At 41.0% G+C, this 15737-nt stretch overlaps 1 protein-coding gene across 1 annotated transcript in view; it reads right to left on the reverse strand.

Moving 5' to 3' along the window:
• Window positions 1–3743: 3743 nt before the first annotated feature.
• The window catches only part of MCTP1 (multiple C2 and transmembrane domain containing 1), a gene marked incomplete at its 3' end in the record, with an annotated part of 282449 nt that continues 270455 nt past the window's right edge, over window positions 3744–15737 (reverse strand). The window contains exons 18-21 of the mRNA XM_082012858.1: window positions 11543–11652; window positions 8359–8468; window positions 4939–5036; window positions 3744–3815 (exon numbers count right to left, since the gene is read on the reverse strand). Coding sequence (XP_081868984.1) covers window positions 3744–3815; window positions 4939–5036; window positions 8359–8468; window positions 11543–11652 — 390 coding nt within the window. The remainder of the gene's footprint in view (window positions 3816–4938; window positions 5037–8358; window positions 8469–11542; window positions 11653–15737) is intronic.

Consider the following 15737-nt stretch of genomic DNA (forward strand, 5'->3'; position numbering starts at 1 on the left):
TGCCGTTCTCCAGGCTGCTCCTCACCCTCATTCCTTCTGCTTCAGCCTTAACTGACTCACCAATTGCATGAGCCTTTCAACCAGTTGCATTTCACCCAGTTCCGAAGTGAGAGAACAGTATGCTTTGTGAAACCCTTCACATTTTTCTAGGTTGATGTCTAAAGATTGCATTTTATCCGGAAGTAGCTGAATTTCCCCTTGGAGAGTCTGAAGATACACTCCTTTTATGCTGTAACGTAATTAGGCAGAAATCAATGGAAATCTGTGTTCCACACTGAAAAACAGCTATAATTGCAACGGTGTTTGATGTAAAAAGTTTTGGTTTTTCACCTTTGCAAGATTTCAGAAAAATTCTTGAGGAGGAGGCATTTATTGAAAATTTGCAATAGCAGTTTTGCAGGGGATGGGGAGATGAGTTGTCTCTAATAGAAGCTGTTGCACAGCAGTCTGGAAATGAGCCCAATTGGGAGGAAAAGGTTTTGCCTCAAAAGAGAAGCAGGCTCAGAAATGGAAGAATTTTGTGTCTGGCTGTGAGCAAGACTCCTGCAGCCAAGCAAGGAAAGGAGGCACAGGTAGAAGCTGCCCTTCTCCCACGAGGTAGGGATCCTTGTCTGCTGGGCAGAGAGCCCCAAAGGTTTTACCACGTTTTGTGTGGCAGCTATGTGATCTGGTGCTGACAAGAGAAACAATTTTTCCTTTCTCTCCTTCCCTTTGTGCTCTTGGACTATCCTCAAAGGAAATACTTTAGCGCCATGTAGCACATCTTGCTGGCAGGTCCAGCAGCTCTTCCTCTTGTTGGTAGAGCCTGTTAGGGCCCACATGAGCAGACGTACTGTATGCAGCCTCCTTAACTACTTTCTTGTTATTTCACTGTTGCTTTAATTGCAATAGAAAAAACTTGGGTTTTACTCCACTTGGATTCAAAATGCTAAGTTACAGTACAATAGGTCTTCAAGTTAAAGCTCATTGTTATTATAAAAATACTTCATTGTTCCTTACTACAAAGAGAAACAACTGTGAAAACAGGGTAAGCAAGCTCTGTGCTGTGAGTTATCAGCAGAAATGTAAGCAGAACCTCTCAGACAATTAGCCTTGATGGGTCCTGAGTCCTCTGACACCTACTTTAAGTGTAGACCCCAATTACTCATTTTCACTGGACCCAAATAAAGTTGTTAAATTTTACTTTCCGAGAGCAGAAAGAATTTCATGATCATGAGATGCATTATTCTTTTGTGACTGTTTATGAACGGACAAGTTGCTTAGGAATAAAACACAACAAATCTAACAAATTAGAAATTGACTTCAGAACCAATCTGGAAGTGGAAGATACATTGAAATATTTACAGCATAAGGTGGGACTGATTCTCTACAGAGGCCTCCCACACAAAGCACAAACTGCAAAGAGTGAAAATGGATTCACTGACAAATTATTTTAAAATGTCCTGCTGTGACAGGAGAATCATATTTAATCAACACGCACTCTTAGACTTGCCTCTGTGCATTATATTTTCAGTGGCATCAATTTTAATTGATTGAGGCATTAAAAGTAGCTCACCAATTTTCAACAAACAGATGTTTTTCTCCCCCTGCCCCTTGCACTTACATGTTTTGGGGCTTAAAATACTGCAATCCTGCACACAGAAATACGGTGTTTTCATTTGCTTGCCCTTCACACCACTCAAGGGAAAACGATTCTGTAGGACTTCAAAGAAAGAGGCTTCCTAATACCTAGTAGAGAGATGCTTAAAACTGTGTTTAATGCAGTAAATGTGTATAACTAACAATGCAGACATTATCACCAAAGTAGACATTTGAAATTGAGTACAGAAAAAAACACAACAGGAAATTGCACGCAGACCAATGGGCGACATTAAGAAGGTACAAGGCTTGCAGCGCATCAAAGATCTCTGCAAAACTGACAACTGGCAAAAACCATTTGCACATTGTCAAGTTGAAAGTTTGGCTTTTTTTAAAGAAAGTAGGCTTATCAGTGATTCTGACTTCGTCAATAGTATGTTGCTCTTCAGGCAGCATACAGTGAAAAGGTGGGTACACAAGCTTTGCAAATAAACTCTTTTAAAGTTGTGGTGCAACAAGAGCATATTTAGGTCCAAGACTTTCTGCAGACCAGCCATTTCACTGGCATTCTTTCAAACACACAAACAGAAAGATCAAAATAACCATCTCATCAGAAACCAGCCATCGACGTATCTGTAAAATAAATGGATCCAGGATGACCTTTCATAAGCAATGCAGCTAACATATAATTCTTTAGACAAATATATATACATTTGCTTGCAAAGTATTTCTAAATAGTCTTTTCAAAAAGTATTGTTAGAGTAGTGCAATATAACTTTATCAGCAATTGCAACCAATGAGAAGTAACCCAGAGAGGACCTCAAGAACAGCTTCTCTTGAGGATGCAGTCCTGCCGTTCTCCCCTGGGCAAAAATCCCCTTTAATGTCACCGGCAGCTACGATTAAGAGCTGTGCACAGGTAGTCCCTTAGGAATGAAGTCTCTGCTCACTACGCGGGGAGCTGAGCATGGAAGTCTACATGCAGCTATCAGAATATATCCCCAAGTACTCGTTATGCAGTGGCCACTAAGACATTTGAAATGTAAACGTTTCTTGTCTATGTTCCATGTAATTTATAAAATAATGCAGTTTCATGCAGTAGGGCACAATTGTATCATCAGAAGAACTGAGTACATTATTAGCTAAGGAAATAAAACCTGTATATCAGTTTTACCACAACTGCATTTTTTCCTCTACACTATATTTCACATTGGTAACAGGTAATGTGTTATATCATAAAGCGTATTAATATGATCTTGTGATTTGAAAGCAAAAACATTTTCTGCAAGGTTTCCATATTAAAATAGTTATGTGCACAAAAGGTGTTCATAGCATGACACCCAAAGCAACATGGAGTTAGTTTGATGGTATTATTTCCATTACAGCAGAACTATGAACTTCATTCACTAAACTATGTTGTACAAATGAAGATTTCTGGTACATATAGAAAAATCAGATAGGCAATCAGTTACAAACCTGGCAGTATTTTGAGAGAGACAGAGATTTTTAGGTCTTATAATGGAATGATAAAAACGGCAGGAACTTCTTTTGGGAGCTCTAGAAAGAGATTTGCACTTGGTGTTTCTCATTATCTTATGAGCAGCCCTACTGCACTGGAAAACATTGCACCAGGAGTTAACATCAGGGTCTGGAGTTCAAAAAAAATCCGTTAAAACTTAAGTGCAGTAGGCTCCACTACATTGTATTTCTCTTGAAATGTATAAAACATAGAAAATTGTAATGGCGACTTACTGGATAAAAATATTAATGCTCACAAATAAGATCTGACTGAATTTTTGAGTCAGATTTAAATTTACACCTTTTGTAGATTTAGTCGGCATGATTTGAGTATTTCAGGTATCTTTGACGATCAAGTAGCAGTGCATATCTACCATTTTAGACTGATTCCTTTAATGTGTTTTGCTGTTTCTAACAAGGCTTTCAAATGGCAAAAACCTTAATCAAAACCTTCATCAAATGTGTCTTTACAGTGTGAAGTATATAGTCAATGAGAAATGCCTTTTTACAATATTTACAAAATCTCCCCATTCGATAAAAAGGCAAAATAAATAAAAAGCTCAGAGAAAGGAAACGCTGCTTAGGCTGTAGGCTTTTTCGTTTATCTTCCCCCAGCAGATGCTGGTCTTCTCAAGATGTGAGGTTGGCTAGCCAGGATTGGTTTTCTTCCTCTTGCTTGGGCTGTGACTGGGATCTTGTTTCAGTTCATGGTATTGCACCTGTTTAAAGACAACGTTGGGAAAGAAACCGGTCAGGTGGCACTTGCTAGAAAAAGGAAGATTTCTATTTTTCTCCCAGGGTAAAAACAGAAAGAAGAAGAAAACTCTCTCCCTGCAAACTACATGGGATCTGCAGCTGTGATTCAACGACAATAGAATGACAGCTCGAGAGTAAGGAAGAAAAACCACATTAGGAGAATCCTGCCAGGAAGTAAAACAGCGTGGTGACGTAAAGTTTAAGAAGGCTACTTTTTTTTTGTTTTCTCCATGAGCTCTAACAGAGAATAAACAGTATCCTCTTTAATGAAGTGGATGAATATTCTTTGCAATGTTCCTTGAAAACTTGCTTATTTTCAAAGGCCTGCCACAGAGGGAATCGGATTCAGAGTGTGTACGTGCACCCATACCTCCTATTTGTACCAGCTCTGAACTGAAACCGTTACTCAGAAATATGGAAAGTATATAGTCTTTGTGATATTGGAGGTGATTTATGTGCCTGACATTATCGTAATGCTTGCACCTTCTCAAGAGACTGTGTACTGCATCACAAAAGCTTGTAATTCACAACCAGCTTATTTTTAAAGGAGTTTATGAGCATGGCTGAACTGTGGCCACTGCTGAAACAAAGGTCACCCCAGGTAAGGAAAGGCTGAAGTGGTCTGTGTGCTGTCACGAGACACCCGGCAAAGCCACCCGCTGATGACTCCATCGGTGCTGCTCCTGCTGACCTTGCTATTCCCTCTCTGCCTCTCCTGGCAGCCTCAGCTGCGGTGTTCCCCACACCGTGCCTTATCCCGCTGAGAGTCACATGGTGCTGGAGGCTGCTCAATACAAGCTCTAGCACCCGCTACCGTCATCTCCCAAATACTTCTCTTTTTGCTGACTGCCCCTATGGATCCGCACAGGCACCACCGAGGTCGCAGCTAATTCCTCGCTGCAAACTGTATAGCAGCCTCCTAAAGGTTCATGGACTCTCCCCAGCTTGCATTGCAATTTCTTTGTGACAAGGCATATAAAGTTCAATCAAAATAACTGCTTTAAAATTTGTTTTAAAGAATTCAGAAATCCATGACGCCACATATAAAATTAGCTATGGTAATGACACTTCAAAAAATATACACACCACTTGCACATCTGAAGGAACTCTGGATAGAAAGTCAAGCAGCTCATTGTTATCAATTGCATATGGACTTCGAAGCTTCTTTGTAAATTTATTGATGCCTGCAAAAGTGAAAGTTCAAACGTTACTATCATAATTTAAAAAAAAAACAACACCACATATATTTTTAGCAAAGTTCTAAAAAAGATTTTAGGATCCATTTCAAAGTCTGACAGCACTGAATTAATGAATGAATGAACTGTAAACTCAGGCTCTAGAAGTCAGAATCTGCTGCTGTGCTTCCCTCTGCTTCAAAATAGAAAAGTTCTAGGGACATTTTCAAATTGCTCCAATACTTTTTCTTTTAAACTAATAGAAAGTGTGGTTACTATGTGGAGGTTGCACAAAGGAGAGGAATGAAGTATACTCCATTTCTGTGGTGGAGAGGATGAGCAGTAATGGTCTTAATTACAGGACAGAAGAGTCAGGTTAGACGCAAGAAAAATCTTTCCAACGCTAAGGATGGTGAAGCACATGGGAAGTAGTGAAGTCTGCATCAGGCAAAGGCTTTAGGAAGAGCTTACACAAACGTCTGTCTTGGAATGACAGATACAGATGATCTGACGGCAGTGCAGAGAAGGGATGTGATGTCTTCCTTTGACATTGTGGTCTTGCAATGCCTATTGACAATTGGTGTCCAGAAGCACCAAGAAAATCCTCCCCAAACTAAGCAGAAAGCAGGCTTTTAAATTAGACTCGTTTTCTTTATCACTACGTACCGGCTCAGATTAATAAACTTTTCACACAAGAACCCTGTGTGTGAGCTCAGGGAACACAGGTCTAAAACGTGGGCAAGAATGGTACAAACCGCACAGTGCTCAGGTGAGTGTGAGAAAGCTGGGACAGCATTAAAAATGTGCTGTTCTGTGTAATTTATCAAGGCTGTATCAGAGGTAAGATAATACAGTTTTATCTTCCACAAAGTCTTTGGTGCCCAGGCCTTTCAGAAAGCTTCAGCGAGGACATAAAACTTCGGGATGGAGTGTGCAAGCTGCAGTCTCGCTAACACCCTCGGCTTCCCACTGCATGAATTCTTATCTCTGCAGTGTAGATTGGAGATGCTGCAACCCCTTTATCTGATGACTGAACACTGAGCATTGAGAAATAGCATCTGAGATTCAAACACTTTTGTTTAAGAAGGTACTTTGCATCAACAAGTGACTGAGAAATTCAAGGTCTGCCCCACCGTTCATTGCACGTGGCCACTGGACCACCCACGGGCGAATTTGGGAGTTGATATGGTCTCACTCTATCACTTCCTACAAAGAAAAGAACCAGTCACCCCATGAAAGTAAAGGCATGCTGAAGAATCAAGGCTCAAGAAAAGAGAAGAGCTGAACAGGTGAGATTTAACACTGCAGGAGAAGCAAAATAGAAGTGGATTAGGGCTTTTCAAAAAGCTTGAAACTTCTCAGATTAAAATTAATTTCTTTATACTCCACCGAAACAGCTGTAGCAGTTACCAAGACTCTGCACTCTTGCAAATGGGATTAGAGTGCTGAGGTGATTCCTACACAGCCAGACAAAAGACAAGCCATAACATGCGTAAATTTTCATTAAATAGAACTCTGTCTTCCCAAAGAACAAAATGGGCAGATGCTGCTACAGACCTGCTCAAACTTTCCTATGGACAGCAGTCAGACGAAGAGGTCTTTTGCTTTCAAGGGCAGGATGGATGAGTGGGATGAAGAAATGTGTACAGACAGGGGAGGCTAGAAACATACAACAATGGGGAAAACAGGGCTGTGTTTGGAATACTGCATTTTTTGAAGAGACAGCTGCTCAAAGCTACATGCAGCGCAACATGGCTCTGTGCGAACGCCTTGAACCCTGAGGAGGTCTGGACTGCTGACGCTGCAGCTAAGCAGTACCTGTCTGGTCTCCCAGCACAACGCAAGAGAAATCGTTCCCTAGAGAAGGGGCCCCCCATACACTTTATGAGTAAGAAGCCACCTGAAGTGACATACAGGAGAAAAACGTGGAGCTGAAACTCTAGTGGAAAAAGTGCTTGAAGTCATATCTAGACAGACTAGATAATTTGCGGACAGGGAGGGAAGAGATGGAGGGAAAGAGGGCAAGGTGCCTTTACAGTAGTTTGTGCTTATGTTATCCATCCGTGGTTGGGGAGGCATGGACTCCAGTTTGGAAATTGAGCCTCTGCCTTACCCGAAACAGGTATTTCTGGGGCAGTGTGACCCGCCCCAGGGTATCGCAGGGTTATGTGTCGGGAGCTTTTCAAAGAACAGTGCTGACTCTATAGCCTTGTGGGTCTTGGAGAAGTATTAAAACCTCAGGTTCTTGCATAAAACCAAGGGGATGTATGAAAGCAAGTGTACAAGATGCCAGATCTGTCCAAGAAACAACAGAAAAAGGACACAGACCAAGTACTTCAAAATTCAGTAACATGAGCCCTACCATCATGTGTGTGCTTGGAAGAATGAAATTTTGGGAACTAAGAGTTTGTTTTTCACCCAAGTGATATAGGGTACGTGGGGAATAAATGAAACTATGAGACAGGAAAGGATAGTAAGTCCACAGGCTTGATTCATTTAGTTCCACAAAATTTTTTTGTTCAAATCCTCCTTATTGGTTCTTCTCCACTTCACATATTCTGCTACCTTTACTTGTGAAGACTGTAAGAATATTAGTAATACTGACTGATATATAACAAGTATATTCTTTGGAGTTGCTTCAATGATTTTATATTGTCTGTTGAGTTCAGAAGTTTTTGCAAAGGCATGATATTCTTTTCTTCGGTGTATAAAAAATGTATAAATGAAAACTTGGAGCATTATTTACAACAGATGTGGTAATGGTAGCTGTTTAAAATCAGTATAAAGAGTAAATATAAGGACAAGTAGTGAGAGCTTGGATCAATCACAACTCCAGCCCCCTGTCTCCCCCTGCCCCAGTTTTTGTTCATTATCAACCAGCCCAATACCACATATACCTTTCTGTCGGACTAAAGGTGACCCTTTAAACAGGTTTCTTGTTGCTATGTTTACATACGCTTTCACAAGATAAAGTACTGCAGTAAAAAAGGCATATTGTCCTAAATGCACTATATAGATTGAAATGCCTGTTTGTGTATAAGTGGTGAAAATAAATCAGAGTAATATCTGGACAAAGCTACACTTTGATATATGAAGAATCCTCATGGCTACATGTTTATAGTATGATGAAGTCTAGAATGCCAGCCAAGAAAAATGCATTTTGCAGGTGGGCCTAAATCTTTACGCAGTTGCGATTTTTAACTAACCTGTCTGTTTCCATCATGGAGCAGCCTCACGACCATAAATACAGAAAAGTACTGACAATGTAAGTCATCCCTTAAAAACCCGTTTTTTCTAAGTGGCACAGACAGTTAAAAAAGGCTTTACTTACCCCAGACAAGGACAATGTATCTCAGTGGAATGAAATACAGGATGATGGTGAACACAGAGAGGGCAACAATCGCCAGCCAGCTCAGGAATGGGACAGTCCAGTTGAACGTACTGAAAGAAAAATTAACAAAAGTCAGAACTGTGGTCATCTGACAGAGCCAATAAAAGAACAAATAATGGGCAGGACAGGGGGAGAAGTGCCAGTTTCCGTTGGTAGAACAACCTGACACTACAAATGAATGCCTGGACGCTGGACATTAGTGGGAGCTTGGGCTTGGACCCAGTGGAAGCAAAAGGTGGTCCTGGTTTCACCCACTCGCCTGTGGCACCTCTCCTCTGCTCACTTCCCAGAGGAAGCATTGCTCAGCTTTTCGGAAACCTCAGCCCACGCTCCATTTCAGCACCAGGCAAAAGACACACATTTCCTTTCTCCCCAAATGTACTCACACAGGCAACCTAGATTCCCTTCTTCAACACCGGTGCAGAGGTAGGATATAAGAGTCAGCAGAGCATTGCTAAGGCTTTCTGTTTTATCTCCTCCCTGCTCTACCATAAGGACAGAGCAAGCAGTTCAAGGCCGCGCGGGGGCCTTCCCCATTGCTTGACGGGCTCTTGCACTCCCCAGCCAGGAACCCTTCTGCCTTGGGGTATACATTCAGGATAAGGCAAGTGTGTGGGGATGCAAAGCTGGAAAATCATCCAAGCACTTAAGAAGGAGAGGGTTAGGGAGAAGGAGGGGACAGAAAAGTCAGTCCTGAAGACAGGGCTAATGAAACAATGGTGGATGAAAGAAGCAAATAAAACCACTTTGGGTGGCAAAAAGTAAAAGGGAGGAAAAGGATGGAAGGAGAAAAAAAAAGGAGGGAGTGGCATACGGTAAAGTACATTGCAGGAAAAGCAAAGAAAAACTTCCATTCCAGATAAAATCAAACCAAATAAAGATTATTTCTTTATGGATAACGGAAGAGAACTTCTGGGTTCCCACCAGAGTTTGAGGACATCAGCTCTCCAAAAAAGCCCTGGATCAAAACATCCTTTAAATAAAGGTCCTAAACACTACACTGTGATAAAAAGCTGCTGATCACCTCATTTTGCAGAGGTTGAGGTGTGGGCAGACAGGAGGTGCAGGCTAACAAGTCTTGAAAGAGCCATGCTGTGGCTCTCCAACCTCTGTCTGCAAGAAGAGGGAAAGGCCAGATGGCCAATTTATACACGTCCCACAGGAACGCTGGTTAAAGGGAGCTTGGCTCAGCGGGATTGTTCCATGAAGGCATCACCGTCTCAAAGGTGTTGCATGACATTTATCCAGAAGGAAAATGTGGCTTCGGCTCTAAATTAGTCTGATGATACTCTTTATGGTATTACCACTAGCTACATGCCCAATCAGTATGATTACATTATTTTGGCTTCTCTGGCTGAATAATTGCAATTATCTGAATTGCTAGACATATTTTTCGTAATGAGCTCTGGCTTCCTGTGTTTATTTGTCTTTTTTTCTCCCTGGCAATTTTGACATGTCTCCAGAGTGAACATTATGTTAGTGTCACTTGGTGTAGGATCGCTCCCTTTCTCTTCAGGGGACACCTGCTCTTTTCCCCTCTTCTGCATGCATTTGGGATGAACAGAAGGTTGAGGGTCTGCTCATGTTCCTGTGACTCGGCTTTGTGCAATGGATCACAGACATGCCATGTGTGGGAACACTGGCTCCTCACTTAGCAAACCTCCTTATGTGCTGCGTTAGCACAGCATTCAGTACAGGTTTCACATTATAGTTTTAGGAACATATTACAAAGATTTATAGGAAAATCCGGTCTCACTCGGTTTACAAAATTCTGTTGCTCTCGTCTGGTATATAATAGAACAAACCCTACTTCCAAAACGCGCAATTAGAAAAACTTAATCATCAAGACAACTTCCATGAACGGCCTTTTGACAGAAGACATCTTTCAGAGAGAGGTGCATTTTGCTCATCTGCAAAACTTGCGCAACACAATGTGCTTGTGCCTGCCCCTGCTGCTGTGAGCACAGCCTGCCTGGAAGTGTCCCCTGGGACACTGGAATGCTTCCCAGGCTTTCCTGTTAGGGACTTTGCTCTCAAATGCATAAACGGCAACCTTCTCTCCATCCCGATCCTGATATGCTTGCCACCGATGACAGATTTAAAAAAAGAAAAAAGGTGGAACTGCTTGATGGGTGGTCCTTCTGTTTCCCGCAGGTTGACCTCCACCCAGTGCACCAGCTTCCTAAAATTCCCTTCCGAAAGTCAGGACCGATGGTGGGTCCGCAGGTGCGGAACAGCAGTGCACTGCAGGTGGCACCGGCGGCAGCTGGGAGAGCGGCCTTCTGCTCCTGGATCGCGCCCAGAACACGGGAAGACGTGGCCTTAGCTCCTCTGTCAGGCACCCGCGCGCGAGCGGAAGCTGTACAGCGAAGCCTCTGGTGAAGGTCTTCCAACGCGGCGTGGTCGCCGCTCTGCCCGCGCCCCTCGGCCCGCAGCCGAAAGGCAGCTGCAAAGGCACCGATCCCAACTTCTCAGCGAGGATCAAGCGCTGGGCTTTCGGGGGGTGGAAAGCCAAGTCAGTCCTGTCCCTGCTCCGCAGCTAATGGCTGGAAGACTTTTTTCTGGAACCCAACTGATCTCAAATAATAAACCTTACGCTGCAGTTCACTGACCGTGCCGAAAAGACACCGAACTTCCTGCAATAAATCTCAGAACCTCTCTTGCTTAAGGCCTGAATTTGTTGACAATTCTTATATATCATGTACTAGGTGTTACAAATTACATATGCTCTAAGAGGAAAGGTTTTGCTAACTCACATAAATACTACACTTCCAGCAACTGAAAATATGTATATCCTTAAATCTGAAACCCCTATTCAGGTCTCCTTAGTTCCTTTACCAAAGCTGCACTTTTTATCATTACTTTCTGGCCTCACAACAAGATTATCTTTTGTTTTTATTTCAAAGCCTTAGTTCTGTTTTTCTTCCCCCATTAATAGACTTCTGAACTCCAAAATTAATACGACGGGGTTTTCATTAACTGAGGGCCTCCACAAGTTTCAACAATGGATCATCCAAAACTGGAGTCCCTCAGGAAAAAAAAAAAAAAAAAAAAAAAAAAAAGGAAAAAAGGTCAACACTTTGTACTTCAGCTTGGAAAAAACATGACCAGTATCAGCACTTACTTCTTGATCCTTTCTCCAAAGGAAGCCACTTCATCAAGGATATTCTGGACACTGACACACACCTCCTGGATGGCATAAAGTCTATTCATAAATCCCTTTTTTTCACTGTCCTAAAGAAAAGAAGAGGAGTGGTTGAACAAAAGGATTTCTGACTGTATGAGAAGAACCATGTGTCCATCAACTAAGTTTAAAAAGCACACATTACAGATTCATCTAAAAATAATTGTTAAACTTGGCAATGGGAAATTGTTTTCTTGTCCTTTAAGCAGTGCATGTTGACAATAGGTATGTTTTAGTATATATGCTGAGCACCACACTATTTTGTTTGTCATTGCATTAGTTTCTAAATATATATTTCAATAAGCCAGGTCTCTGGTTTATAAACATGTTGAAGCTGCCAACCTCGTCTGTTGTGTGCTCTCTCAAGGAGCAAGAGTCAAAAAGTGGAATAAGGGCAGTTTGTCGAAATGCTGGTTCTTGCACTGATGTAGGCACCGGGAAGATAAACATTCCTTGTGTGGGGCACCGAGTGAGAAACCAGAAACACCGGAGCTCCTGCAGACGTGATCCCCTCTGGCTTGTGAGGATCCCCATGGGATTTTTGCCTTCCCTGCTTCTTTGTACCACCTTGGGCCAGACCACAAGGATGAAACAGAAAACGCCAAAGAAAGTCATCTGGACATGATACAAAGATGGGCTGCTCTTCAGCTCGACTGGGATCATCAGAGGTATTTCATTTACCTTGGGAAAGACACTTATTCATATTTAGCATTTTGTATCACATGACACTATTTTATACATAGTTTTATGTATCTATTACACACACGGCAACGCTCCCAGTCCTTTAGCACACCCTCCATGCTTCTTTTACTCCACGATCCATCAGCACCATTAGGACTGCCCATATTCCCACAGCACAGCCGGTGGCATCCGCCCCAGGCAAACCTGTGCACATCATGCAGTGGCCGGCGAGCCACTAAATACGTGTTTAAGTTGTCAGATGTATCTGTGCCCTCCATCATCATCTATTCTACCTTCCTACTTGGCCAGTGAGCATGTGCTCTCTCTCTCTCATTTTTCCTTACTAATATTCAAGTGCCGCTGGGCATGAAATATATAGGAGATGCAACTCTGACTGCCTTTACAATACGATTAGTGTGGCCCACTGCTCCATAGGCATGTAAAATGCCATCCATGGACAAAATGAAAGATCTGGGGGAGGTGTCATTGTAGGAAGTAATTTAATTACCTCCTTATCTACTCAGGTTTCTATACACTATTTACTTTTATTCACAAAGCCATCTATTTATGTTAATGTAAAAGTCTAGCCATAATTTCATTTTTGTTAAACTTCTCAAGATTCTTTGTGCCCCTAAAAATGTGGGTTTTTTTCAAAAACAATGACCATTTGTCCATCAAAAGCAGGAATCACCCTCATTAAGACATTTTCTGGCATCTTTGATAGATTTGACATCAGCAAATGTTGTCCTTCTTTCTGCCAACTTGAGCAGACTTTGCCTCCTAGAAGAACCCAACAAGGTGCTGCTTGGGCACATCAACGCAATCCATGGACCATTCCTCAACTGGACCTCCTCTCACACTGATGACCTGTTCCTTTTTCCCCCAAAAGCTTTCTATCTCTAAACCCAGACAGGCTGCAGCATCAAATCCATGCAAAGCCAACAGCACTCTCAAAAAAACGCTGTTACATGGGATTAAAATGAAGCATCACCATGGAAAAAAATGACAATTCATGTTCCTTTTTTCCCAGACTATACATAAGTCAAACATTTATGTTCAACATTTCCAGTGGATTGATGCCATACTATCCTATCTAGTTGGAATTTGATTAGTGTTTTCTCAAAATAAGAAATGGAAAGAAAAATATTTCAATATTAGCAAAATATTTAATTAAAAAAGTCTGTTCAAGATTTTGCCATCACAAACCACACAATATAACAGTCTCTCTAATTGACTCCAAATTCCAGCACCTATGAAATCAGCATATGTTGCATTTAATTTTTCTGTTCCTCTCCTGGTAGTTAATTAGCAGACATATACTGATTCACTTATTTTGTTGTCATTTTTGCTGTCTTAATAAACCAGATTGGATGAGGAAAACATCATTTAACATTTAATCATCTGAAGTTACTGCAGCAACAGTGGTTCTGCAACTATGTTGTCAAGATTTCTAGTGAAGACATTGAAAGTATTTAGCTACAGCACACAGATTGTCTAAAACTAAACAATCATGAGAGACAGACAGAGATGACAAGACTACTTCCAGTGATTGAGTGTAATTTAAAAAACGAAACACTTCAGAGACAGCAAAACAGCCAGTTTCTCAGGCAACATAAAAGAGCTCATGCTCTCAGTCAAGATCAATAATTATTTATATCACAAGGAAGTATTCTTGTTTTTTTGATGACCATAACCACGACCATTGATATCAACTACACCCAGTGCTGCACAGCAACACTGAGTCATTTGTGAAGTTATTTGTTTAACATTTATTACGTTCTTGAAGCCTTGGCAATGACAGCATTATTGTCCTCAGGTATACAGCATCAGAAGAGGTGCAGCATATATCCAGCATGTTTCATTTGTCATCAGGAAAGAGATCCCTGCTCTATTTCTTCATGTAAAACACATAATTCCAGTACTGGAGAAACACAAAAATAATCTGTTTTCTCATATAGCGGAAGTGAACAATAAGCCATATAGAAATCACAGATATTTTTCTTCTTTTCAAATACATATACACTTCGCTTCTTCAGTTTTGTTTAACAGATTCTGCCCTCTCCGTAAAGGTATCTTGATTTACAGTTAAATTGTGAGAGAAAAGAATTATGTTATGGTAACAAAACCAGTACCCTTTGTGACATCTCCAGAACTCAACTGGGATTACGTTCAGAGGTCCTATGGCTGTTTTTCTTCATAAATATTTTACAAGACAAACTTGTACCTTTTCTTGAAAACACATCTGTTTTAAATCATTCCCCTAAATGCCCCCCAAAAACCCAAAAGACAGAGACAGAGAAAGAATCACTATTTCCACCCCCCTGCACCTTCTGAGCTTGAAGAAAATTTGTTGACATACTCCAAGGCAGGAATAGACAAAACAGCACAGGAAAGAGGAGGCGGTCATCAGGATCAGGGTTCAGCTTTGCTTAAACTAATTCCACATGCCCCACAACTATTAGCTGTTTTTTATTTCCTGCTCCAAAGATTTGTGGAGAACATAATCTGGGCTAGGGAAAAGCTGAACTTATTTTCTTCCTGCAAGATGCTGTGTTGGCAAATACAACATATGAGCCACCTTGAGTGAACCAAGCTTCTTAATAATCCATTTTTCAAACACTACTGGTATTTCCTTTCCAAAGAAAGATGGGCTGTGACTGGCATCAATTTCATCATTTGTATGGCTACAATTGCCAAGTTTATGGAAATAACTGCCATTAAAATAGTAAATAAAATATATTATACAAAGCTAACAACAGCTTTATTACTATTTAATCTCCATTATTTGTTTGTATGCAGTAGGCTTAAGGTATCTGAAAAGCAAGATGTTTGCTAGGGGATGGTTTTAAGCATAAACTGTGAAAGCAAAATGTCAAATGGATGTTGATAGTCTGACTTGAATTTACAAAAGGGAATGAGCCCAAAGTAAAGACTGGGACCACGTCCTTCTCCTCCTTCATGCGAAATTGTTGATTACAGCTTGATATACTGCTTGGTCAATAATGATACTTAACTCTTGTATACTGACTTTCAGCGATAACCGTATTTTACATTCATCGAAACCAAAGCAAAACAGAGTAAATGCCTGGCTCTAAACTGTGTGGAACTAATTCACAAGAAATCTTGAATACAATCCATGTTGTCTGAGTGTCTTCATTGAATGGACTATACTTGCAATCCCATGATAAGATAGACTCATTTAGGAAAGGATTATATCTCTGACCCCAAACCTCTCTCTTCTCTAGGTTAAAGTGCATTTACAAAAGGAACGTTTGAAAAGACACGGAAAGCAGGAGAAATAAATAATCTAGACTCAAAAGTAAACTTTGATAAAGTTAATGGAATTAAGTCAGAAAAAAAAAAAAAGAGCTGTAAGTGAAAGGAGACTTTTTAGTGCAGAGAATAAAGCCCTGACTATTTTATGGTGGATAACTGCCCTATTAATAATTGCTAA

Source organism: Phaethon aethereus (genome assembly GCF_964289735.1).
Source record: "Phaethon aethereus genome assembly, chromosome: Z".
Taxonomy (NCBI): Eukaryota; Metazoa; Chordata; class Aves; order Phaethontiformes; family Phaethontidae; genus Phaethon; species Phaethon aethereus.